Source organism: Poecilia mexicana, unplaced genomic scaffold, assembly GCF_051168715.1.
Source record: "Poecilia mexicana isolate PSO_F unplaced genomic scaffold, ASM5116871v1 scaffold_14, whole genome shotgun sequence".
In the NCBI taxonomy this organism is placed as follows: Eukaryota; Metazoa; Chordata; class Actinopteri; order Cyprinodontiformes; family Poeciliidae; genus Poecilia; species Poecilia mexicana.
In genome coordinates this window covers 3,065,084-3,088,355 of record NW_028263383.1, presented here as the reverse complement: position 1 = coordinate 3,088,355, position 23,272 = coordinate 3,065,084, and the positions used below count along the sequence as shown (strand labels likewise).

The 23,272-nt window shown below is 39.1% G+C and overlaps 2 protein-coding genes across 4 annotated transcripts in view; one reads left to right on the top strand and one right to left on the bottom strand.

The window, feature by feature from the left end:
- The first annotated feature begins 20 nt into the window (after window positions 1-20).
- dpf2 (double PHD fingers 2) lies at window positions 21-13,809 on the top strand. Of its 3 annotated transcripts, none has more exons than XM_014985084.2 (11): window positions 21-624; window positions 3,757-3,917; window positions 4,821-4,928; window positions 5,108-5,286; window positions 5,381-5,473; window positions 5,542-5,620; window positions 8,064-8,201; window positions 8,288-8,419; window positions 8,517-8,629; window positions 9,255-9,336; window positions 10,603-13,809. In XM_014985084.2, exons 1-11 carry the CDS (start codon window positions 593-595, stop codon window positions 10,683-10,685), a joined length of 1,200 nt encoding a protein of 399 aa, XP_014840570.2. In that variant the 5' UTR covers window positions 21-592; the 3' UTR covers window positions 10,686-13,809. The 3 variants fall into 3 exon arrangements, with proteins under 3 accessions (XP_014840570.2, XP_087868730.1, XP_014840569.2); XM_088012604.1 differs by having other exon boundaries at window positions 8,285-8,419; window positions 9,261-9,336; XM_014985083.2 differs by having other exon boundaries at window positions 8,285-8,419.
- A 2,553-nt stretch (window positions 13,810-16,362) lies between these two features.
- The window catches only part of LOC106916657 (sodium/potassium/calcium exchanger 3), a 32,083-nt gene continuing 25,173 nt past the window's right edge, over window positions 16,363-23,272 (bottom strand). Inside the window, exons 7-17 of the mRNA XM_014985079.2 lie at window positions 22,679-22,753; window positions 22,024-22,049; window positions 19,815-19,868; window positions 19,592-19,734; window positions 19,353-19,519; window positions 19,044-19,281; window positions 17,888-18,054; window positions 17,684-17,798; window positions 17,491-17,603; window positions 17,340-17,405; window positions 16,363-16,577 (exon numbers count right to left, since the gene is read on the bottom strand). Of these exons, the coding sequence (XP_014840565.1) occupies window positions 16,467-16,577; window positions 17,340-17,405; window positions 17,491-17,603; window positions 17,684-17,798; window positions 17,888-18,054; window positions 19,044-19,281; window positions 19,353-19,519; window positions 19,592-19,734; window positions 19,815-19,868; window positions 22,024-22,049; window positions 22,679-22,753 (1,275 nt within the window). The 3' untranslated portion in view covers window positions 16,363-16,466. The remainder of the gene's footprint in view (window positions 16,578-17,339; window positions 17,406-17,490; window positions 17,604-17,683; window positions 17,799-17,887; window positions 18,055-19,043; window positions 19,282-19,352; window positions 19,520-19,591; window positions 19,735-19,814; window positions 19,869-22,023; window positions 22,050-22,678; window positions 22,754-23,272) is intronic.

Below are 23,272 nucleotides of genomic sequence, written 5' to 3'. Positions count from 1 at the left end.
CACATGGCTTCTTATGTTCCAGACTAAAAAGAGGGATTAAATGGATGTCCAAACTGAGATTCTTCAGACTAGTGTTTAATTTTTCAACATTAACAACCAAAAATGTCTATATTAGGATTCCACAAAAAATAGTTTATAAATATCAAGCGAAAGAAAAAAAAATACATAAATTTCAGCAGTCAAAACTGCATATACACAGTGCAATGCAATCCACCTAACGTAAAAGGTGGACATTATACGGAAAAGCAGCCAAAATCCCCATGGAAACCTTCAGAGGGAGGCAAATATCCTACAGATAAAACTAAAATTGGACACCTCCTTCATTGTCCCAATAAACTCTTTTTTTTGTTCTTTTGCTGTAATGTACGAAACCGTTTAATTGTTGTCAATATTTGTCATTGCCGAAACTCCATTTGGAGCAAAAAATAAAAAAATAAAAAAGCAAAACAAAAACTAAACATCCAAATAATTGCAGTGACACCTATTCGCCACTAGGAGCCACACGAATTCAAGCTTCTGCTCCATCTGCCTACAAGTCCAGACAGGGGGCACTCATTACCCGGCAGGCACTTTACCCGTGTTTTAAAGCAAGATGGCAGCTGTTGTTGAGAATGTTGTCAAACTGTAAGTACTGGACTTCCTTGCAGATTTTATACCTATAAAGGTGACGCTCACCTCAGTCACGTTATTACGTTTGTATAGTTACTCATTCACCGATTCTTTCGCCAGCTAGCTTGGGAGCATTCTGTTTTAGTGCGGTTAGCCAACGCTGTCGAAGCGTCGTGTCTGTCTTTTTACATCCTGGAATGGAAGTGGAAGTTAGCCGACACGCAACTTATACTTTTCTACACACACGAGTCACTAACATGTGTTGAGAAACGTGTGTGAAGTTTCCTTGTAGCGTCGGTGTTATTAATTGTTACGTTCTTGTGGTCAAACGGTCGACGCAGCTAGGTGGCTCGCACGCTAACAAGCTAAAGAGTCCAACGCTGTTTATGACAACTGGCCGACTAGTTTTTGATGAATGAAACACTGGCGGTGAAGTTTGTTTTCTTTAATTTTGAAAGCTTAGACGCTTCTGTAGCTGTCACGCTTTAGTTCAGATTACTGCAACTCTTTTTGAGGTGCAAAGTTTATTGCTTAGATGAGGCGTGTGCGTGAGCTCAAACGTTCCTCCATTTCCGCCGTCTCCCTCATGATGCAGCGGTGCAGCCTGAACCCTGGTTAATGTTAGACTCTAATTACAAGCCTTTAACTGAGATTACACACACGCCATACCGACACATGTCCTCAAATAACCTCGGCAATGTTTAGAAAATATGTAAAACGTGCTTTGATAACTTTTTAAATGTATGTTTGTATTCACCAGCTCCTGTCAAACTTTCCGTACACTTATAAGCATACATTTGAGATCGATTTTAATCGTTTAAGGAGTCGTTTAAACAGTTATTGAAAGGTGGAATGGGTTTACAACTTATAGCTTGAATAAACTTTTAAAAACAAGAATTAGGTGCATGAGTTTTAATAAACTGTGGATTAATCTACAAGTTATAATTTCTTAATCAATCCCAAGGTTTCCCCCAGAAAACCTACTAAGCCAGGTGGTTGGGTGTCAGGGCAGTCATTTATCGAGCATTTATTATGTTTTTGAGTTAAAAATGGTTAAAGTTGGCAGGAAAATTAAACTTGATGATTATGTGTTATTGAAACATTGGCTATTAATACCTGAACACCAACTATAAAGTTTTAATAAAAGCAAACATTTTAAAATACTTAACTAAATAAGCAATGCTTAGCCTGGTGGGGGCGCAAGTAGAGCCTGGTGGCCCCCAGGCTTATAATACACTGGGGGAAACCCTGAATCTCGATTAGTAACATTCTGTTTAATCCACTTTAACAAGTGGCAGAGAAATCAAATGGCATAACATATTTTTGGCTACATATATTATCTCTTTTCTTTCTATCTTTGAAGTGTATTTAAATGGGATGGTTTTCCTCTACAAGCATAACTAATGCATTTTCCATAGGGTTGCAGTCAGGACTGTTTTTAAAGATAAAATATTGTTTGGAATGTTTTATCCATTCCAAGCAATTTTGTTTTGTGTTTACGATCATTGTCCAGTTGGAACAACCGGGTCCTAATTTTAATGTTAATTTGAATTAATTATTTATTATACCATTCATTTGTGCAACATTCCAGTAGCACTGGTAGTAGAACAAGACTATCAGGTTGAGGTAAGTGTCCTTACTTCGACGTATCCAAACTTCATTTTTGTCATTTTAGCATCATAACTCAAACCTTTTTCTTCAGAAGAAAGCACCACATTTTATTCAAGCTTGAATATGTAAAGCATTTCTGTCTTGGTCCCTGTACTCCCAGTTCATGTTGATGTTAAATTGCCCTTTCTGTAGAGTATGGTGCTGTTGTCACTTCCTGTTCAGGTTAGACTTAAACCTTTGTCATTTTGTGGTTGTTCTTCGTCAACCTAGCAAATCTGCCATTGAGGGTGACAGTTTGGATCCCATGGCTGAAACAAAGTTGGGTGTACCAATTGGACATTGATCCAAAATCTTTTGAAATGGGTAAAGTTAGCTTAGATTAAACTGTTTCTGTTCTGACCATGACATTATCCTCAAAGCAAAGCCTTTGCCGGAAAACCAAACAATTAAAATGAGCCCTACTAAGTCTGATAAGAACAGTGGTCAAAGGATAATGCTAGAAGCTTTATCAAAAACAAAAAACTAAGAGACTTTTATCCACAATAGAACTTTAAAATATTAACAGAAACAATACGTCATATGTAAATCTATGACTGGCACAGACAGTAAATGGTTAAATTTGACTCATTTCAATGTATTCTCAGGTCACATTCTTCAGCACCAGATTTTTTTGGAAGTAAATACTGAGATGCAGTTTAAATGTTGAGCTCATGACTCAGTTTTCTGAACTGAGCAGTGACATTCTCTTACTGGAAACTTTTTTTTTTGTATGATTGATATTCAAACAAATACTCCTGTCAGCTTTTTCCACTCGAGGGCTGCTGGGTACGGTTAGGTTCTGTTTTTAACTGGAGTAACTTTAAGGAAGTAGACTCGACCGCTGAAATGCCAGTAGCTGGGTAGTGGCCAGTCTCTTGCTCAACTGCAGTTCAGTTCCTGCAGTGGAAGAAAACTTTTTGGCTAGTTTGCGTCGCAGATCCAACTTTTTATTACTCTGCTTGTAATTCTTCTACAAAGTAGGAAATATGGATAAAAACCCAGCTCTCTGATATTTAGACCTCACTAACAGTTGACATTCTCAGAGCTTGTTTGAGTTAATTTGTTTAAGTAATAAATTCAGACTGAGTCGTAACTACAGCTGTATATTTCTTATGTTTTTTCCTTGATTTTCCCTTTTATCCATATTTTGTTAGGAGTCAGTCAATGAGTTCCCTTTAAGAGTGTTCATAAATAACTTGGTCTGACTTTGTCGACCTTGGAGTCTTGATTGAGGCCCAGCTGTTGCGGCCGGCTTGTCACTGTGATCATTTTAGATAATGTCGCCAACTGTTTCTCAAAAAAAATGCTTGTGCAGCAGTGAGACGAGCCTCAGGAAACACTGATGAGGCTGAACTCTTACCCATACACACACACACACACACACTTATTTTTTTTATTTTTATTTTTATTAGAAATGACTCGTGGCATCAAACCGCTGTTGGATTTTTCCTTATGAATTTAATATTTCAACTTCTTGCAACTTGCTGTTTTGCTCAGATTGGGAGAGCAATACTACAGAGATGCCTTGGAGCAGTGTCACAACTACAACGCCAGGCTGTGCGCTGAGAGGAGCGTTCGGATGCCGTTCCTGGACTCTCAGACCGGCGTGGCTCAGAGCAACTGCTACATCTGGATGGAGAAGAGACACCGGGGTCCTGGTAATACTCCAGATTTGCTCTTTTAGAGATTTTACAGAGCTTAACACAATCAGACCGAAGTTGAACTGTCGACACGTAGTCAGGTGGTTTTCGGATGTTTGTTTTCGCACAAACACACTAAACCGATCTCCCTCTACAGCAGCATCCTGGTGTTTTCCACTTAAACAAACACACCCACAAAATTCAGACCAAACGCACAATGGCTTCCAATGGAGAGGGGGTGAAATGTTCGATTATTGTCACACAGTTGCAACAATGAGAACCGATTTCAAAAGTCCATTCTGAGCCCTTCCACCCTTTGTAAGAAGTAGAAGTCTAAGGAGATGTAAACACTTTGCAGAAGCATTCCTACCTGTTCATCTTTTCCACATTTACTCTCCTAATAACCACAAACTTCTATTTTAGCATTTTGTATGGAATTCATGATCTGCAGAGGTCAGGATCGAGAATCAGTTGACGTCGTAACTACTAGTTATTGCTACAGTTGTGGCTTTAATGGAAGAAATATGTAAAAATGTTAAGCGGTTCTCTTGGCAGCATTATTCTGTGGGAATACTTTTGTTCAGCAAGGACAATAAAGCTGATCAGAGAGATATACACCCAAAAAACTTGTAAACCTTTTGAGCTAGAGTTATATCATTTGTGGCTATAAAGTAAGAAAATGAGAAGCTTAAGGGGTGTAAATACTTTTGCCAGGCGCTGTAGCTGGGTCAGCAGCAGGAGTTGCCAGCTTTAATTTCCTTTTGAATGCTACAAAGAGACAACTTCAACACACCGAGATGAGATACGGTATCTTCCATTAGGAAGGAAGCCGCTGCTGAGTCATTTAGTCTGAGTGCCTCCATCAGCCTGCTGACCGTCCATCGATCTGGACGGGTCAGTGACGTGCTCTCCTCTCCTCAGGCATGGCTCCGGGTCAGCTCTACACGTACCCAGCCAGGAGGTGGAGGAAGAAACGGAGATCTCACCCTCCAGAAGACCCGCGCCTCATCTTCCCTCCTGTTAAGTCAGGTACCACGGCAACGAGCTCAACTCGACTTGCTCTCGGTTTAATTAGGTTTTCAGCAACATGTCTGGTAAAGCTGCAGGATACCTCACTTAGTTTATGATGGAAAAAAAATACTTTCATGTTGAAGCATCAAAGCAAAGTATCAAGAAGTTTCCGTTTCGATCTGTTTTTTTACTCTTAGAAATAGATTTGGGGCTGAAGAAGGACGTCCTGCTGTCTTCGGATGGCAGCAGCTTGGAGGCCTTGCTGAAGGGGGAACCTCTGGACAAACGGACCCCGGTGGACATCCGGGGGTCAGAGGAAGACTCCAATCAGAGCGACTACACCGGCAGCCTGAACCCGGCCACCCGGATCAGAAAGGTTCCTGTTCTCACTGCCGACATCTCATTTACTGCCGACACTAAATGAGATGCTCAACCTGGGCTCTATTTATCTTCCACCCTCTTCCTCATAGAGAATCCTCGAGCCAGACGACTTCCTGGATGACCTGGATGACGAAGACTACGAGGAAGACACGCCTAAAAGAAGAGGCAAAGGGAAAGGGAAGGTAAAGGTGAACTGAGTGTTTTTTCTTCATTTATCTGAACTTTGGGTTGACTCCAGCCTTGCCCGCAGGGTCGAGGAGTGGGTAGCGGCAGGAAGAAGCTGGACACGGCAGCGTTGGAGGACAGGGACAAGCCCTACGCCTGTGACAGTGAGTCCTCATGCGACAGTAATCCCGTAACAAAGCTAGTTAAAGTTCTGCTGCTTCTTGTTGCTGTTCTGTTGGTTCCCGCCACCTCTTTGCTGTCTTCAAATTGAGAATCTGTGCCTCTTGAGCTGTTTTTCTTCCCTCTATTGAAGCGGTTTCACTTTCATTGCTGACCGACTGTTTCTGTTTCTCTGAGCTTCTGTCTGTGCTGTCCTCTGATTCTCTTCTCTCTTCCAGACACTATCAAACAAAAGCACATTTCAAAACCTTCTGAAAGAGGTAGATTTCTCTTCATCACTTCTTCCTCTCATTGCCTGTTACTGAGTAGATGTATGTTTTTATGTACCGTCACTGTTCTTTTTTTCTGGAAGGAGGCATTTTTCCTTTGCTTGCAGTTTCTCTTGGCCGAAAACATAGACTCTCGTATCCAAATGTAATGAACCAGATTTTGAAGGTTTCAGTAGCTCTCAGCTTAAGTTTAGTTCTTGAAGATGAGTGTCAGTAAATTTTCCAGCTAAACTTCTTAGTTAATGCATGAGGTTTGATTTTTGTCCCTGTTTTTGTTTGCACTCATTTCACATTCTACTTTTTCTAAAGGCCTTTGCTTTGATACTGAGTCAGTTTGATGTTTGCATGACCTTTTCAGTCTGTTCAGCACCGTCTACAGTCACGTGGTTTGATGTGCTTATTTAGATCTTCAAACTCTCACCCAAGATGCTTATTTTGGTTGACAGATGATGAAATGTGGTGGTTAGCGTTTTGAGGAAATAAAAAGCAGAGCTTGGTGTAGTCTTTGACTTGCTACATCACATAACAACCCCACCCTCTCAGAGCGGCAGCTTCACACGGTTTCATCTTTGTGCTGTTTTTAAGATGGGGATGCCTGGTATCGCATAATCTCCTTTAATCTCAGTGGTTTATAGAGCACATGAAAACCAGGGGATTATTGTTGGAGGAGGGGGTTTATCTCAGTTGTAAAAGTCTTTTTTAAAATTATGCCGACCAATACTTTATGTTTAAGATTGATGCTTTCTGTAAAGCTGAATAATTTCATAGTTTTAACTGCATCCTTTAGTTGTTTACTATCAAACTAAACCTAAATAGTGACCGCACCCTGCAAACATAATCATGACACCTGAACCTTTTCACTGTTTGTCTCATTATTACTACAAACTTTAGTGCATCTACCTGGGATTTCACATAATAGACACCAGAAAGTGGTGCACAATTCTGGAGTGGAAGGAAAATACGTGATTTTATTTTATTTTTATTGAGGAAAAATCTAAAAAGTGTGGCATGCATTTTGTCCTCGCTCCCTCCTCCTCTGTACATTGATGCTCACAAAAGTCACCCAATTAATAAATAGTCCATCTGTGTATTAATCAGCATTCATCATAATGCAGCCAAAAGGCTCTGGAGGAGCTGCAGAGATTCCCAGTTCAAGAAGGAGAATCTGTCAACACTCCTGCCTTCAGTCGTGCATTGGACATGCGTATGTTTTGTGGAAGAACAGAACATTATTGAAAGTTCCCATCTGTCATGTTTTTGCCCCTTACATGTGAAACAAAACGCCCGGTCAGATGAGATCAAAATGAAAGTTGTGTGGTGGTAAGTTAGCCCACATCGCCCTGAGCACAACCTCGCTATAGTAGAAATATGTAGGTGGCAGCATCATGCTGGGGGGGTTGCATTTTATTAGCAGAGACACAATAGTCTGCAAGGATTGACAAAATACATTCAGGAAAAAACATCCAGTTGGATAACAATCGTAAAAACAGCCATAGCTCCAGAGAAATTAGTCGGAGCGCATTCATAACTGGTGTTCACAAACTCTCCATCAAATCTAACCATGGTGGAGCTTTTTTTTTTTTAAATTTTTTGCAAAGAATGTAATGCATAAATTTCAGTCCCTGGACATGCAATGCTGTTAGAAATATAGCCTGATAGATTTACGGCTATAATTTCATTGAAAAATGGTTCAACCAAGTTCTGGTTCAGAATACAAATGCATGACACACTTGTCAGATTTTTTTTTGTTTGTTTTTTTTTGTAGAAACTAGATGGTATGAATACTTTACAAAGCAATTTTTTTTTTATTTAGCAGAACATGTCACCTGTATTTCCCCTTTTCTACTTCAGCTTGTAATGCTGTTCCTACTTTAATCATTATAAACAAAAAACATTGAAACTTTGTGGGTTAAAAGTGATTTCCTGTTTGTCTCACATTTCATCACTTCTCCCCACATGAACCGTCTAACAGAGACTTCTCTCAAACCACCGCAGTCCTAACATGTAGAAAGCACTTTATTCTTCAGGAATACAGCAGGTCTTTTATTTCAGTGGCACAACAAAAATAAATCGCTTTGGTCAGATCCTCTCCTTTCACTGTGTTTTTTGTGCTTTTTCTTCTTCTTTTTGAAAATATGTTTTCTTATTTTGGTGTCAGTCTGTGGGAAGCGCTACAAGAACCGTCCAGGCCTGAGCTACCACTACGCCCACTCCCACCTGGCCGAGGAGGAGGGCGAGGAGAAGGACGACCTGGAGATGAACGAGCCGACCCTCCCGCTGCCCGAGGAGCCAAAAAGTAAGAAACGAGCACCAGAGACTTTCTGTGCAACAATGCAGGCATCACTGGTAACTAATAACAATTTTTTTAATTCCCTTAAGCAGCTCCCAAAAAAGGCCCAGACGGTCTTGCGTTGCCTAACAATTACTGCGATTTCTGCTTGGGAGACTCCAAAACCAATCACAAGACAGGCCAATCAGAGGAGCTGGTGTCCTGCTCGGACTGTGGACGCTCCGGTACGTCCTTGAGGTTTTTGAAAGAGGCGTTTATACTGCACACACCGACCGGTTCGCTAATCTGTGAGAATGTTTCTATTCCTCTGTGTGAACACAGGCCACCCCTCCTGCCTGCAGTTTACTCCTGTAATGATGGCTGCTGTGAAGACGTATCGCTGGCAGTGCATAGAGTGCAAATGCTGCAACATGTGTGGTACCTCTGAAAATGATGTGAGTCTCTAATGTTAGCGTGGAGCTGAACTCTGAAAAGCAGGAATTGCTCTGCAGAACTGCCCAGTTTTAAGTGAATTAGTTTAACCGGGCAGCAGCCTAGGCTTTGGAGGCCCCAGAACTGTTTAGTTTATTATTTTGGCCATTATTAATTCTTTGTAGTCTACATCTTTAGTTATTTTTTTATGCAGCTTTGATTAGGAACCTTTTAGAAAAGGGTATAATAAAAATATTTTGTGGACAAAGTCTAAAAGTTTTTACTTAACTTTGTTGTAAAAGAGACCTGAACAGGTGGGGCACCTTCCTCCTGTATCAGGCCCTGTACTTGGCTATACTTGCAGCCAAACTAATTATAAATAATTTTTTTTTAAAGAATCATACAACATATTTTCTGCTGATGTTTGCGTCATTTAGAATTGTTTACATGCACAAATACAGGTTTATGTCGAGTTTATGTGCAAGAATTGGTGTGAATGAATGGGATCCAGCAGTCTGACTCAGTTTTCAGAGAAATATTAATCATAATGTTTGGTATTTAAGCTGGATTTGTCCTTTATAGACTTGAATTTAAAGGCCAGAGAAGTTCTCTAAGAAAGTTCATGAGTTCTGATTGTGTTTCTTCAAGGATCAGCTTCTCTTCTGTGATGACTGCGATCGAGGCTATCACATGTACTGTCTCAACCCGCCGATGTCTGAACCTCCAGAAGGTAACTTCATCAATGAGACATTGTTTTAGACAATGGACCTCTTTTATCAAAAACTGTGTGCACAAATCAGGCTTAATTCAGAATTAATGGGAGAGTCTATATCAGGACAGCTTTATCGTATAAACAGTCAGGCGTTGATAAATGCTGATACATTGATAAAAACAGAAACCATTTATCCAAAACACCCTATTAATTCTATATACCTTATAATACATAATGTGATTTATAAACAGTTAAAAGTTTTTGCAAAATGCATTTTGTTGCTAAAAGTTGGGAAGAAATGAGTTATTAAAGCAGGTTTTTTGCAGAAACGACTCCTGCTGCTCAGTGTGGCGATGCACTGCCTGGTTTTGGTCGAGCCCAGGAGTCGGCCTCAGCCAGTAAAAGGAACTCTTGGTGCTCCGCATAGAAAAACATTTTAGTATGGTCAAAAATTCCCATAAATATCCTCGTAAACCTTCTCTAGAGACTGCAAACTGTTATTATTTGTTTTATTTGGCAGCAGATTTTATTATAAATGTTGCACTTTTTGTCCTAGAACACAAAATAACGTTCCAATAAATAGTCATAGACATATTTATTCCATGATTACATATTTCAAAATGGATACTATTATCAGCTTTCATCCTCATCATGCAAAGCAAATATTCAATGTTTCTGAAATTAACTCCTTAAATGCCACTTTTTGTTTAAATCTCGACTTCAAAATGCCTGAAAACTTTTCCATCCTATAAATGCAAAACTATTTATATTGTTTTGTTTGTCGAATTTTTTTAATTATTAAAAAAAAAAAATTACAATGTATTTTAACTTATATCTGTGGTATTGATTTTAGGATGTCACACCTTTGTTTTTCACAACATATATGCATAAATTAGCGCCACCTGGTGGTCTCTTACAGTCAGTAATCCTTGACAATATTGAGAAAACATGAATTTCAAAAATTTATATTTTAAATGGGATTTGGCTGCACAGATTTCTGCCCAGATCTGTCTTGCAAATGAGATTTGGATCCCGGTTTTAGCCGGGTAAATAAAGCAAAGAAAGAAAAATGGTGGAGGACTACAGGTGTTATGCAAATTGTAAACCTTTGGCCCAAATCCAGTCCTGTGGTGATTTTGTTTCATCATCAGAAAAAGACAAACATTTAAAGCTATACACTAAGACTGGGGCGGCAAAATAATAATAATAATAATAATAATAAGGCAAAAATAATGTCCAACACTTTCTTGAAACGAGTCGTTAACTCTTTCTGTCGTCATTCAGGGAGCTGGAGCTGCCATTTATGTCTGGACCTTCTGAAAGACAAGGCGTCCATTTACCAGAATCAGAACGCTCCCACGTCGTGATGGCCGCTCCGCCCTGCCCTCCTCCGTCACCCACCCGTCCTGCAGCATTACGGTGAACCCCTCAAGGTACACAATGACCTCCTCCCTCCCCTTCATCGGGTGTCGGCGTCGGGGGTGGAGTGTGTTCTGGACACAGGAGGAACGCCTGATCAGACTGGCCTCAGTTAGCACCAGATTATGACTGTTACACAGTTCCGGCCTTAGATCCAGTCTAATGGGTTTTTATTTTCATCCACTCGCCAGATTTAGCCAGTTTGGCATCGTTTGTTTCAGAGACGCGTCATAAATGGCCAAACTTCCACTTTGCGTTCAGCTTTTATACCTAAAGTTGCTAAAGCTTCGTCTCTGTCCTGTAATGTACTGATTTTATGGAGTTTAAAAAGCTTGATCATAGTGAAAGACGAATACATTTTATAATATTTATATATTTCTATGGTAAAGATTATTACGTATGTAAAGCTTTGGGGAAAAAAAGGAATGATTGTGTTTAATATTAGCTATCGTATTAGGAGAAAGGCCACAACCACATGATTTTTGTGGCACTGCTGAACGTTTTGATCCACCTGATGCGGTGAAAGGGATTTACTTCGCCTGTAAAGGGTTCAACGTCTTCACAGCAAAAACAAACAGGAAACAGGAAGTATAAATAGAATCCGTCTGATGTTTATCAGCGTGGCTCCACAGGCTGCGCCGCTTCAAAGATGGCAGGTTGGACTTTTATCTCTCGGGTCAATCTTGGCGTGGCGTTGGCTTATCGAGCTGCACTCGTTGTCATGGTGACGCACTGACGCGCATGCTTCACATTGTCATATTTTTGTGATGTAGTGACTTATTTCCAAACTTTTTCCACCTTTTGTGACATATTTTGTACTATTTAAAAAAAAATCTGTTTCGAAAGGTTAAAGAGTAAAAATAGTAGCAATAACTTGCCTGCATGAATGCACACCCTTTGACCTTTTGCTCTAGTTTAAACATCAAATCTTGTGTGTACAGCGGTTAAGTCTGAATTTTGTCGTAAACGACCACAAATTTTTTTCTTTAAAAGAAAATGACCTACCTCCATGTGGGAGAATGTTCTGGTCTGATGAAGCAGCATGTAAACTCACGAGTCATGTGTCTAAAAGGAAGGTTTGGACCAAAAGCACTGAGGATTTTTAGAAAATTACGATCTCATAAACACCCGTTCCGTTTTGACCACAGACCTTTTGATGTCTGATTAATGGCTTCCTCTCAATCTCATATATTTGGAGAATGTTTGGCTAGTCAAGATGTCTGAAGGCAGGTTTTAGATCAAATGGTATTTAGTTGGAGGGTGTGCAAACTCTTGTAACCAGGTTATTGAAGCTTTTATTTCTTATTTTTTTCTAAATTCAGTTGAGCTCCCGTCACATTTAGAGGGGAAAATGCTCATGGTCTCATTTTTTAATGTCACAAAGACCTACTATTGTAACTAGTGACCCAATTCCGATTTTTTTTTTTTTTTTTTTTTTTTTGACATAATGCGATCTGTATCTAATCTTTTCTTGATCAGATTCCTTTTGAATGCGACCCAGGCCAATACATATCCGATTCCAATGCGACCTAACGTCGCATTCCTCTGACCTGAACGTCGCTGATACTGGACAAATGTCACCATTCTGCGCCCTGATACTCGCAAATGTGAAGAAAAACGGAGGATTAAGTTGTTAAAGTGCTGCTCCGGTCGCACAACTTCAAATGTGTAAGCTAAGCTCCACCGTTGGCCTGCAAACACTGAGCATTTCTTCTTTATGGCGGTTGGCAGGACACTGACAACGCTGATGCTATTGCGCCCTCTACTGCGCATGCGGGACACTTTCAGGTCGTTTGCCTTTCACACTGGAGAACACATCCAGGTAGCACATATTTGGAAGTGTGAACGGCCACGGCAAAAAATCGGAATTGAGTCACTTCAAGCTGCAGTGTAAACGCAGCCTAGGTTGTAAATGTTCGGGAGCCACTGTCTTGTCTGTCCTTAACTACGGGACTGCACCTGAGGACTGCACCAAACATACCCAGAATGCCATGCTGCAGTCATAATCATGACAAAAACTAAACCCTGTTGTCGTCAGCTGCCTAATAAAGGGAATATCGCTGTGTTCTAGCAGTTTGCTCATCATTTGCCACATCTGGTGCCGGATGTTGACATTGAGGTTGTTTGGACGCTGGGAGGACAGGGACTTGTAGCAGCCATAGACCAGAATATGTATTCATGTCTATGGTAGCAGCCAGCTTGACGGATAATGTGCGATACTGTAACTTTTTCCTAGCAGAAGATGTTATCACACAAACTGTTTGGCCCCAGATATGCAAGTGGTTCTATATTGTAGAGGAGTTGCGTGTATGTTTAGTCCCGGAGAGGCTGCTGTTCTTGTCTTAGTTTTTCTAAATGTGGCTGAGAAGCAGAAGCAGTTCCTTTACCTCAAACAGAATCAGTATTTAAAGAATCGAACCATGATGTAGATAAGTCGGAAGAGTCAAAGTAACGGTGATTACAGCTGCAGGTTCTGCGTTATTATTCAGCTGCATGTTCACTTCATATAGTCGTCTCAGAGCTAAGTCGGTACACGTGTCTGGAGAAGCGGTGTAAAATAATGTAACCATGCTATCATGTCCTTTCAATAGCCAACTAACAATAACTAAAGCATTACACCAGTATGACTTGGTTTACTTTCCTATAACTTACTGCTTTATCTATAAAGAGTGGTTAGTAAACTGTTTATCTGCTCTTTTTGTGTCCATCATCGGTGATGTTTAGGATTCAGTTGCTTTTTTAGTTAATCCTGTGATCCGGGTCTCAGCTGAAGCCTTTCTTCCAAAGCTCAAAGCAAAACTTCTTGTGATTACAATGAGAGATGAGGAAACTCGCATTAACGGGGACATTTCTCACCTTATTTTATTTCACATTACAACCGCTATGTGATTATTATTATTATTATTAGATTATGCTTCTGTTTTTGCATTGGGAGAGAATTGTTTGTTACATAATATTTAAATCAGAATCATAGGTTTACAGATTAGGGGAATTTTCCTTGGGTGGACTTTTATTTGAATTGTAATGGAATGTTTTATTGTAAAAAAATTAAATAAATACTGAGCTCTATAATCTGGTGTCTTTTATTCTCCTGTAATGGTTAAATTATTCAAAACCGAAACTGTTGTTTTAGTGGCTTTACAAAACAAATGCTACTAGAGATGCACCAATCGGGTATTTGTGGCTGATTTCCAGCGTTTGGACCTGCTAATACAATTTAAAATAATTTGGTAAGTTAATTCTTCTCTACAAATATATATTTTTATTTTTTACATGCACATGTCTAGACATGACACCTATATAGGGTCACTAATAAAAGTTAGCACTATTGGCATTACTAATCAAATTTAAAAATCCAGCTACTATTCAAACATATTAGATATTATCCCTCTGAGCAACAAAAAAAAAATCTAGAAACATGATTTAATTTGTCATTCAGAATCATTTCTGACAGAAAATCAGTTATTATTGCACTTTTTTATTGCACTCAAGAAACAACAGTCTTTCTATGATCCAATAAAAATATCTAACGCCGTTAATTTGACTCTTAAGATACGTTCCACCTCAGACATCACAGCAGAATGAACAGAAACATTCTTTGGAGACCGGAGCTCAGCTGTTTGGATTGTAATTATTACCAAATGTGGCTCAGAGGCGGATGGCAGAGACTCCTGACAGCTGAGTGAAAATGGACGTCAGCGTCCGAGGCGGAGTCATCTGCTGGCAAAACGAGGATGGAGGTCATGAGGACGGGGCAACTTCTGCCTCAGGTAAGGTGTAAAAAACATCATCAATCAAATGCTGGATTAGGAAGTTAAAGCTAGGAGTGAAATGGGAGGGAAAAAAAATCTATGGATTTTAAATAGAAATTAAAGAAATGACTGGATAATGTGTTGACCTAAAGCTTTCAGAGCCCACTGATTCGTCACAAATAAGCAGGTTAAATAAAATACACTAACAGGATTACATCTCTCTTTTTAAAAAATATCAAAGTACCACAGAACAAGTCTTTGTAGGACATTCATTATTGTAAAACTATGCAAGTTATTTAACATTTATAAACATTACAAAGTAGACAATGATCATTTTACAACCACCTGGGGAAAAAAATAATAAAATGTTTCCCTTTAAAGAAATTTTGAGAATTTACAGATCTAACAATCAAAAATACTTCAAGTTCCACTGTAAAATACAAATCTATATTGTTAAGCATTTTTTTTCCTATATAACAGTAGAACTGGTTTACTATGACTGATTTATCAGAAAACACAGACTCATCTTGTAAATGTACATGGTTTTATACTCTAGTTTCTCTGGATTGTCTCTAACAATTTCATTAAATTCAAATATTTTTTTTACAAAAACACATTTAAGAAACATTACATCGATTGTCATACCTAAACAGGAAGTATGCTACTTTTCTGCACTAAAATCCAAAATTTGCAATACTCATTATTACAATATATATATTAGGTTTCATAGTAATAAGACTTCTAAAAATACTGTCGTACTCTTTACGTACCTTAAGGAGTACCAGAACTGACTGGCTTGAAGTAGTGAGGCAAAATCATCAAAACATCACAACATTGTGCATTTTAACATCAACTAATCTGATGTCATCAGATAACTATTGCTAAAATCAGAGGGTGTACATTCAGAACATACGAGTTAAAAAGTTGTCCCAACACGACACAGCAGTGATCATTTCTTTTTGTCTCAGGTGTCATTTTCCCCTTCAGTCAGGTGCAGTAGTGAATTAAGTGCTAGATAAATTTAGGCAGAAGCTGCAGCGGAAACACTGAGATTAGCACCAGTTAGCATTGGACTACCCTAGCCTAGCCTGTGGTAATGATGGTGACCTAGCTTGTTAGCTTAAATTAATTAGCTTAGCTGCAGTTGGTACAAAAACAAGAATATAAATAAATAGTTATGAAAATTTGCTGTGAACTGAAAGCTTTAAGAAGATTGAGACAGTGTTGTTGGCATATATATATACACACACACAATGTGTGTATATATATATATATATATATATATATATATATATATATATATATATATATATATATATATATATATATATATATATATATATATATATATATATATCAAGCAGAAAGCTGTTTAGATTAGCTTATTACAAGACAGTCAGCAAGCTAATGAAGATTTAACAGAAATATTAAATACTTTACAGAAGTGGGATTCTGATAAGACCTCCACTTAAAAATAATCTGAAAAAAGGATGTCACCAAATAAATGCCCCACCCAAAAAACAAATACCATGACAATTCAGATTAATTATTGCTAATAAATAGATTCAAAATGTTCCTCTTTGCAAAAACATGTTTTAAAATCACAACTTTCAGTATCACTTTTTTATTAAAGTTGATAAATATCTAACAATATTGCTGCTTCATCTGCCTTTTCTGTAATTGCTTTCCCAAAAAAAACTAAACCCAAAGACAAAATCTGAATGTCTTAATGACGGTAATCAAACACTGCACTGTACAAAATGACCAAAAAAGTCAAAACAAACCTGTGTATTTGTGTAGTTGTACATTACCATAGTGATTCCTACATAGGTGCACAGAAATTGTCACAAGGAAAACCATGCCACTTTGACTCTTGTTTTTTTTTTTTTTTTTTTTGGCTTCAGATAAACTGTATGTGTGGGAAGGAGGGAATCTATTAGACGAGTCTAAAGAACGAGGAAACACGACCGTCAGGTCTTACATCTGTCCAAAAAGGATGGAGCAGAGAAGGAAGACCGCATAGAGAAACATCAGACCCAGACCCAGCCGGCGGTCCAGCCTCCAGTGGTTTAGATGTACACTCATCACCTGAGGGGAAACAGGAAAACAGTTACTTCTTCCTTTGGTTATGTTTACTGCAAACTCTGCTGCATTATCTTCAAATATGACTTAATGACAGACACTTGTATAACAACACTTTGAGGATCAAACATAAACAAGTATTATAAAATACCTTCCATAAATCTAAATTTCAAACATACTAACACACAAAAACCTGTCACAAAGCTCTTAGGCGCCTACACCCATTTTGTGGGTCGATCATTTGTAGTTGGATCTTTGAGGCCTAGACCACGTCTTGGAATAAAATAGAAATATTGTCACATATGGGAAGTTTAAGTGGAACAACAGCAAAGTTTCAGGACATTGAGGCATACAAATAAGATAAAATTATAAAAATATATTAAATCAAACATTAACAATAATATACTGTATAGTAAGGACACAACTACAACATAAAATTGTGTAGTTATCAATATTCCAGTCAGCATATTCATTAATTTACAGTGTCCTATTCAGGGTATTCACACTCCCTGAAGTTTTCTCATTTTGTCATATTCCAACCACCTGCCAAGTCTGTGTGCACGCAGCTGTGGGGTTCATGTGCTGTGGCAGCCGAAAAGATAAACAACAGGCCACAAACTTCACCATTTCACTGGGACTGACCAACACAACTGGTGTGTTTTTGTGTAGTGGAAGGAAAATAATAAATGGCTTTTCCATTTCTTAAGTCTCCGTGTTGCTGAAAACTACACAGAGACCTAAAACATCTCGCGGTTTTTATTTACTTACAGTCAGAAACACTGATGCCAGCAGCAGGATGACAGAATATACAAGACCTTTATTATTTATGGACACCTGAGGGAAAGATTGAAAACATGCCATTAAGTCAGAACAGGAACATTTTGAATAGAGAAAGACGAGAAGATAAACGTGTCCATACTATGGATCCATGGTCCACCAAAAGGGTACGCAAAGCCCAGGGGAAGCCCAACCCCAGCAGGATGTCAAAGATATTGCTGCCTATCGAGTTGGACACCGCCATGTCCCCCATGCCTGGGAAGAAAGAGCAAGGAAACACAATGAAATAAGAGGTAAAACCTGTACAGATTCAAGTGACCTTTTCTGCCATCTACCTTGTCGAGCTACAATCAGGCTTGCCATGCAGTCGGGTACACTGGTTCCTGCTGCCAGGAAGGTTATACCCATGATGTAGTCAGGGATGTCTAGTGTAAAGCTGATAATGGTGACCTGATTAAAATAAACAGAGAAGGATCAAACAGTCATTTGGAGAAGGTTGCTTTATTTACCCTTCACTCCATGAGGTTCTGTCTTCTTACCATCCACACCATGAGGTAGGAGAAGACAGCGATCCACAGGGTGGAGGCCAAGAACGTGACCATGAACCAGCGGTGCCAGCGTGGCAGTATACAGTTAGGCACAGTACAGTAGAGGAGGAGGCCCAGAGGCCAGGTGATCACCCACTTCACCCGCGCACGGCAGCTGCCTGCCACACGGAAAACACAGACATCGTCTATTAAAAGCCTCCAGTTGTTACTGACTGAACGCTTAATGTTACATTTCTTATCTAGTTACTGCAGTGACACTGCGACCCTAAAGGAAGCAGCCAGAGCTGCAATGAATTGGTCTACGCCAAGCATATGCAGCTTTTTAGAATGTCCCAGTCAAAGGATCCAGTTGAGGAATTTGTAGGAAGACTTGAAAATGTATATTTTCAGACATAACTGTTAATTTATTATCTATTTGCTGTCAAAAAAGATCACGAGTATCACACAAAAAACAAATTGACAAAAAAACAAACAAAACAAAAAAAACACATTTTCAATGTAAAATGCCTGAAGACGCAATGCAAAAGTGAGCACCTGTAATGGTAGATACACTTTTCAGATTTATTTTTTTTTCTATCAAATTGTAAAGTTCATTTCTTTATCCTTCCACTTCAAAGTTTGTGTTGCTCCGTCAGACAAAATCCAAACTAAAATGCAAATTTTGTGGTTGTAATGAGACAAAATGTGATCAAAAATAAATTGTTAGTAACTGGCCTGTTGGATAACAAATTTTGGAAAATATCCCGGAAGTTATTGTGGTAAACAATAATGTTGTTGTTTTGAGATTTGTAAGTATGAAAATGCAAGAAGACAATAAATTATAATGAACTTTTAACACCAGAACTGGAAAATATTTTAAACAAGTAAACGAAAAAGAAACAATGAATAAAAAGAATTATGAAGTCTCTAAACAAAATTGTCCTTCACAAAAAGGGCCAATTGAGACCGAAGCACCAGACTGAAAACTTTTGTCACCCAGCTTTTTGGTAGAAAAAGAGAAAAACATGAAATCATACAAGCTGGTTTTAATTTATCATGTGATTGATTTATTATGACAGGCCTAGCTAGCATGAATCTCTTTGCAAGACTCTGCAAACCATTATTCAGTTAGAAGCTTTCCAAAAACACAAAGGCCTGCGATTGATACCTGGCATACGAACAGGATTAAAAATGCCATCCTCGTCGTCATCTTCCTCCTCTGGTCGGCCCCCTTCGGCCCCTGGCTTGTCTCCAGACTCTGCGTCTCCTATCCCGGGTCTCCCGCCTCCGTTCTCCAGACTGCAGGAGCCCGACCTCTTCAGGTCGTTGCTGAGCGACCCCTTCCTGGACCCTGTGGCGGCCTCACCGTCTCGCAGGTGTTTGGAGCTCCTGCTCAGCCTCTGCCTCTGGGTTGAAGAGAGACGAGCCCCGTTGTGTCTCACGGTCGCAACACACCTGAATCTGACAAACGAAATACCTCGCTGATGAGCATGCGTCCGGCCATGGAGAGCCTGGTCCGGGGGGAGAAGTGAGGGGTGATCATGATGCGCAGACCGGCCTCGGAGAAGGACAGCTTGTGGGGGTTGAGGATGAGCAGCTCGTCCACCATGACGACGGGTTGAGACTCTTCGCCGTGGCCTTGGCCTGCAACAGTCATTACTGATCATGCAAGCAGAAACAAATAGACAAATCCAACGAGCGGAGAGGCTGCCTGACCTTTATTGAGGAGAACCATGGACGTGTTGCAAGCCGAGGCCTCTTCTCCCAGCTTGCTCTCGGCGCCGCCCTCTGACGCTCGGCAGCACGGTCTGCTGCTCCGTATCCGCCGCATCACAAACACGGAGATCTGGGAGTTGAACCTGCAGCCAAACGGGTGACAGGCGAGGTTTAGGACTGACTCTTCACATGTGGCGACGGACGTCGCTCGTTGTGAACTCACTTCATGATGATGATGTAGATCCCGTACATGGTCATGAGGACCAGGGACTCCCACCTGCACCAACAGCAACAATATTATTACCAATAAACTCCACACTTCAGTCAGCTTCACACTGCATCAAGTACAGTTTTATTGCAAAGATAGAGATTCTCATCTACAGTGAATCTGTTTGGACAAGGTAAGCTTCTTGCACTATCTACTAAAATTTACATTGACTAAAACAAAAACAAGACTATCACAGCAGTAATTCAGCCATAACAGTTTAAAATTTGGATTAAAAACCTTCTTTGTAAATATATTCTACCCAGACCTCAAGTGTCATAGTTTTAGTTTCACCTGCTTCAGCTTCTGTAAAAATATCCTATTAAAGCACCTTTTGTTTTCCGATTATTAACTGGTTAATGAAAAAAATACTGTCAACAGATCAGCCCTGTACTGATGTTTAGTAGATGCATCTTTTACTGCAAATGATCCAAGCGGATCCAAAGGGATGCTATGTTATTGCGTTTTAGGCAACAACGTACCAAACATTTACCAAAAAAAAAAAAGAATTTAATTATTTGAATTGTTTACACATCTTAATATTGTATAAAATAAGCTTAAGTGGTTAAATGTAAATCTGCAAAATGTGCCAATTTTTTCATGTAGTTACTCGATTAATCATCAAAATAATCAATTATTGGAGTGTCATCGATGTGTGACTTCCTGATTGTTTGTTTGTAGAAAATCTGCTTGTGTTCTCCAGTCCTGCATTTTTAATCCTGAACTGAAAGGTTTTGTATTTTTACACACAAAACATCTTAGCATGTGAGATCTTAGCAAAAAATTCTCACCTCGTTCCAGCATTAGATAAAGTGTGGCATACAGACTCAAACACCTGAGATAAACTATTCCTGACCTCCAAGTCTGATCCTAAAGACGTTGTGCCAATACTTCCCAGCCTCAAGAAACAGTGGTGAGACACTGACGCGCGTTACCCAGGGGAAAGGAGAGAACCAAGAAGTTTTCCGCCACACAGATGGGATTGTTTACATTACTGACCACAGTGAGATTCAAGGTCAAGTAACTGTCACTGGGAAGGACTGCCCCCATCTTTCCCTCTAGTTCCCATCCTATGGGAGTCAGCTAGATGGATAATGAGATAACATGAGAAGACGCTTCCACAAAGAGTTGGAAGAAAATCTGAAAATTGGTTGACTGATAAGCTGCTAAATGCTGCAACTATAATCAGTTGGTTATATTATGCGCTTTACATTTACATTTTGTACTTGTTAGTTTTACAGCAGTAGCTCTGAGTTGTTATTTAGGCCTTTGGAAACAAAAACAAATTACAGTGCTAAGAAAAATATATACTCTTGTTTTATATCTAATAATTGATCAATAGGAAAGGAAAACAACTCACACCAGATAAATAACTGGATGATTTAATCAATGGTGCAATATGAGACTCATTTAACAAACTGAATTATAAAATACTGTAATGTAAAACAGTCCATTTTATTTATAGAGCACATTAAATAAAACAATGTTGATCCAAATAACAGTAAAATAAAAACATTAAAAGCAGAATAAAAAGCACTAAATAATGGTAATCTAGGGAAGCCACAACAATATTATACCCAAAAGAAGCAGTACATCATTATGAATTGTGAGTTATTTTCCAGCATATCTAATTTCACATAACCCATAAGTCTTATAGCTCTGGTTTAAATAATAAACATTTATGTTTCTGTACTCTACCATAGAACATTTTGTCCAATGCTTAAAAACAACTGTTTACTACTCCTTTAGTTGCGAACCAGTAAGCCATAAACTGCATCACCACTGCACACAGGAAGATTTATCTCTCCAATACAATAACACTGATGCTGGCAAAGTCAGCCGAGTACAAATCTGCCAGCCTGTGTTTGGAACAACGGAGGTGAAGTCAAGCACAGCAGCACAACCCGAGCCTTGAACTCAATAAATAAGACATAAATCTCACAAGCGTCCACTGTTACCTAAGGCCTTCACTCTCTAAATAAAACCACCAGATTTTACAATTAAATTAGCCTTTTTCTCAAATCTGACTGAAAAAATATCAGCCATACAGCAACACTGTACTCCACTTCTTGTTATTTTAAATGTAATCGGCAGCGAGCCCCATAAAGATGTTAACACAGTTTGGAAACATGAAAAACAATTCATGGGTATAAAATGTCTGACTCACCAGTAAACTCTGTCATCATAGATAACCTGAAGAGAAAACAAAGCAGGAAGCTGTAGGTGAGGCGTACGGCTGCGTTCACACTGCAGCCTGAAGTGACCCAATTCCGATTATTATTTACTTATTTATTTATTCGTCGTAATGCGACCCAGGCCACTTGGATATCCGATATATATCCCATTCAAATGTGACCAAACGGCCAGGTCGTATTCATCCGACCTGAACGTCACTGATCCTCAACAAATATCACTATTTTGCATCCTGATGCGCACAAGCGGGAAGAAAAACAGCAACCATGACGGATTATAATGAGGATTAAGTAGTTAAAGTGCTGTTCCACTCGGACAACAACTTCAAAATTGCGCCACCGTTAGCAACCATGTTTACTTCCGCAAACACTGAGCACTTCTTCTTTATGGCGGTTGACAAAATACTGAGAACACTGATGCTATTGCGCCCTCTACTGCGCATGCGGGACACTTCCAGATCGTTTTCCGTTCACACTGGAGAACACAACATGCAGGTCGCATATATTTGGAAATGTGAACAACCACGGCAAAAATAAAAAATCGGAATTGGGTCACTTCAGGCTGCAGTGTGAACGTAGCCTATGTAAAGCAAAAAAATAGAACATATGTAGCTTGAATGCAGGGCTCACCATAATGAGAGCCAGGACAGACAATATATAGTAACAGGAATCTCTAAAAAGAGACCACCATGTCAGAACCACCGTCTGTGGAGGCAAGATTCAGAACCAGTCAGAGTGAAAGAGGAGCGCATCATCAGCATAAAAACATACGTATGTCTTCAGAGCATCTGTCAAGTCAGCATATTTTCACCACAATTGTGTCCTACTGACCCAGACTGAGAGAAAATTAGAGTTGGGATGTCAAACTCTTTTTCATTTTGGGCCATATCAAGATCATGAATATACCCGAATGTATTGATAAAAACCATTAGCAAACTGTTAAAATAAATACATACCTGTCTCTGCATTCAATAAGTACTCCTTAAAATAATAATAATAAAAAAAATTTATCTTTTCACATTAATCAATATCTTCCATATTTTGCTATTGTTTTTATTTTTGTTATCAAAATCAGATTTTACAGTGCTAATTTAGAAATATTTTTAGTAATTGCAATGTATGACATTAACATCAAGTTTGTTTTTTTTTACTTTTACTACAATCTAGTAAAAGAAAAAAAAAATACTGCCACCTGCAGGTGGGAGTTAGCACTCACTTAAACAT

Bases quoted from the DNA above. Each gene is read 5' to 3' on its own strand.
- dpf2 (XM_014985083.2), top strand. From the start codon at position 593: ATGGCAGCTGTTGTTGAGAATGTTGTCAAACT. The intron at 625-3,756 runs GTAAGTACTGGA...TGTTTTGCTCAG, and splicing joins GTTGAGAATGTTGTCAAACT to ATTGGGAGAGCAATACTACA. The intron at 8,420-8,516 runs GTACGTCCTTGA...GTGTGAACACAG, and splicing joins CTCGGACTGTGGACGCTCCG to GCCACCCCTCCTGCCTGCAG.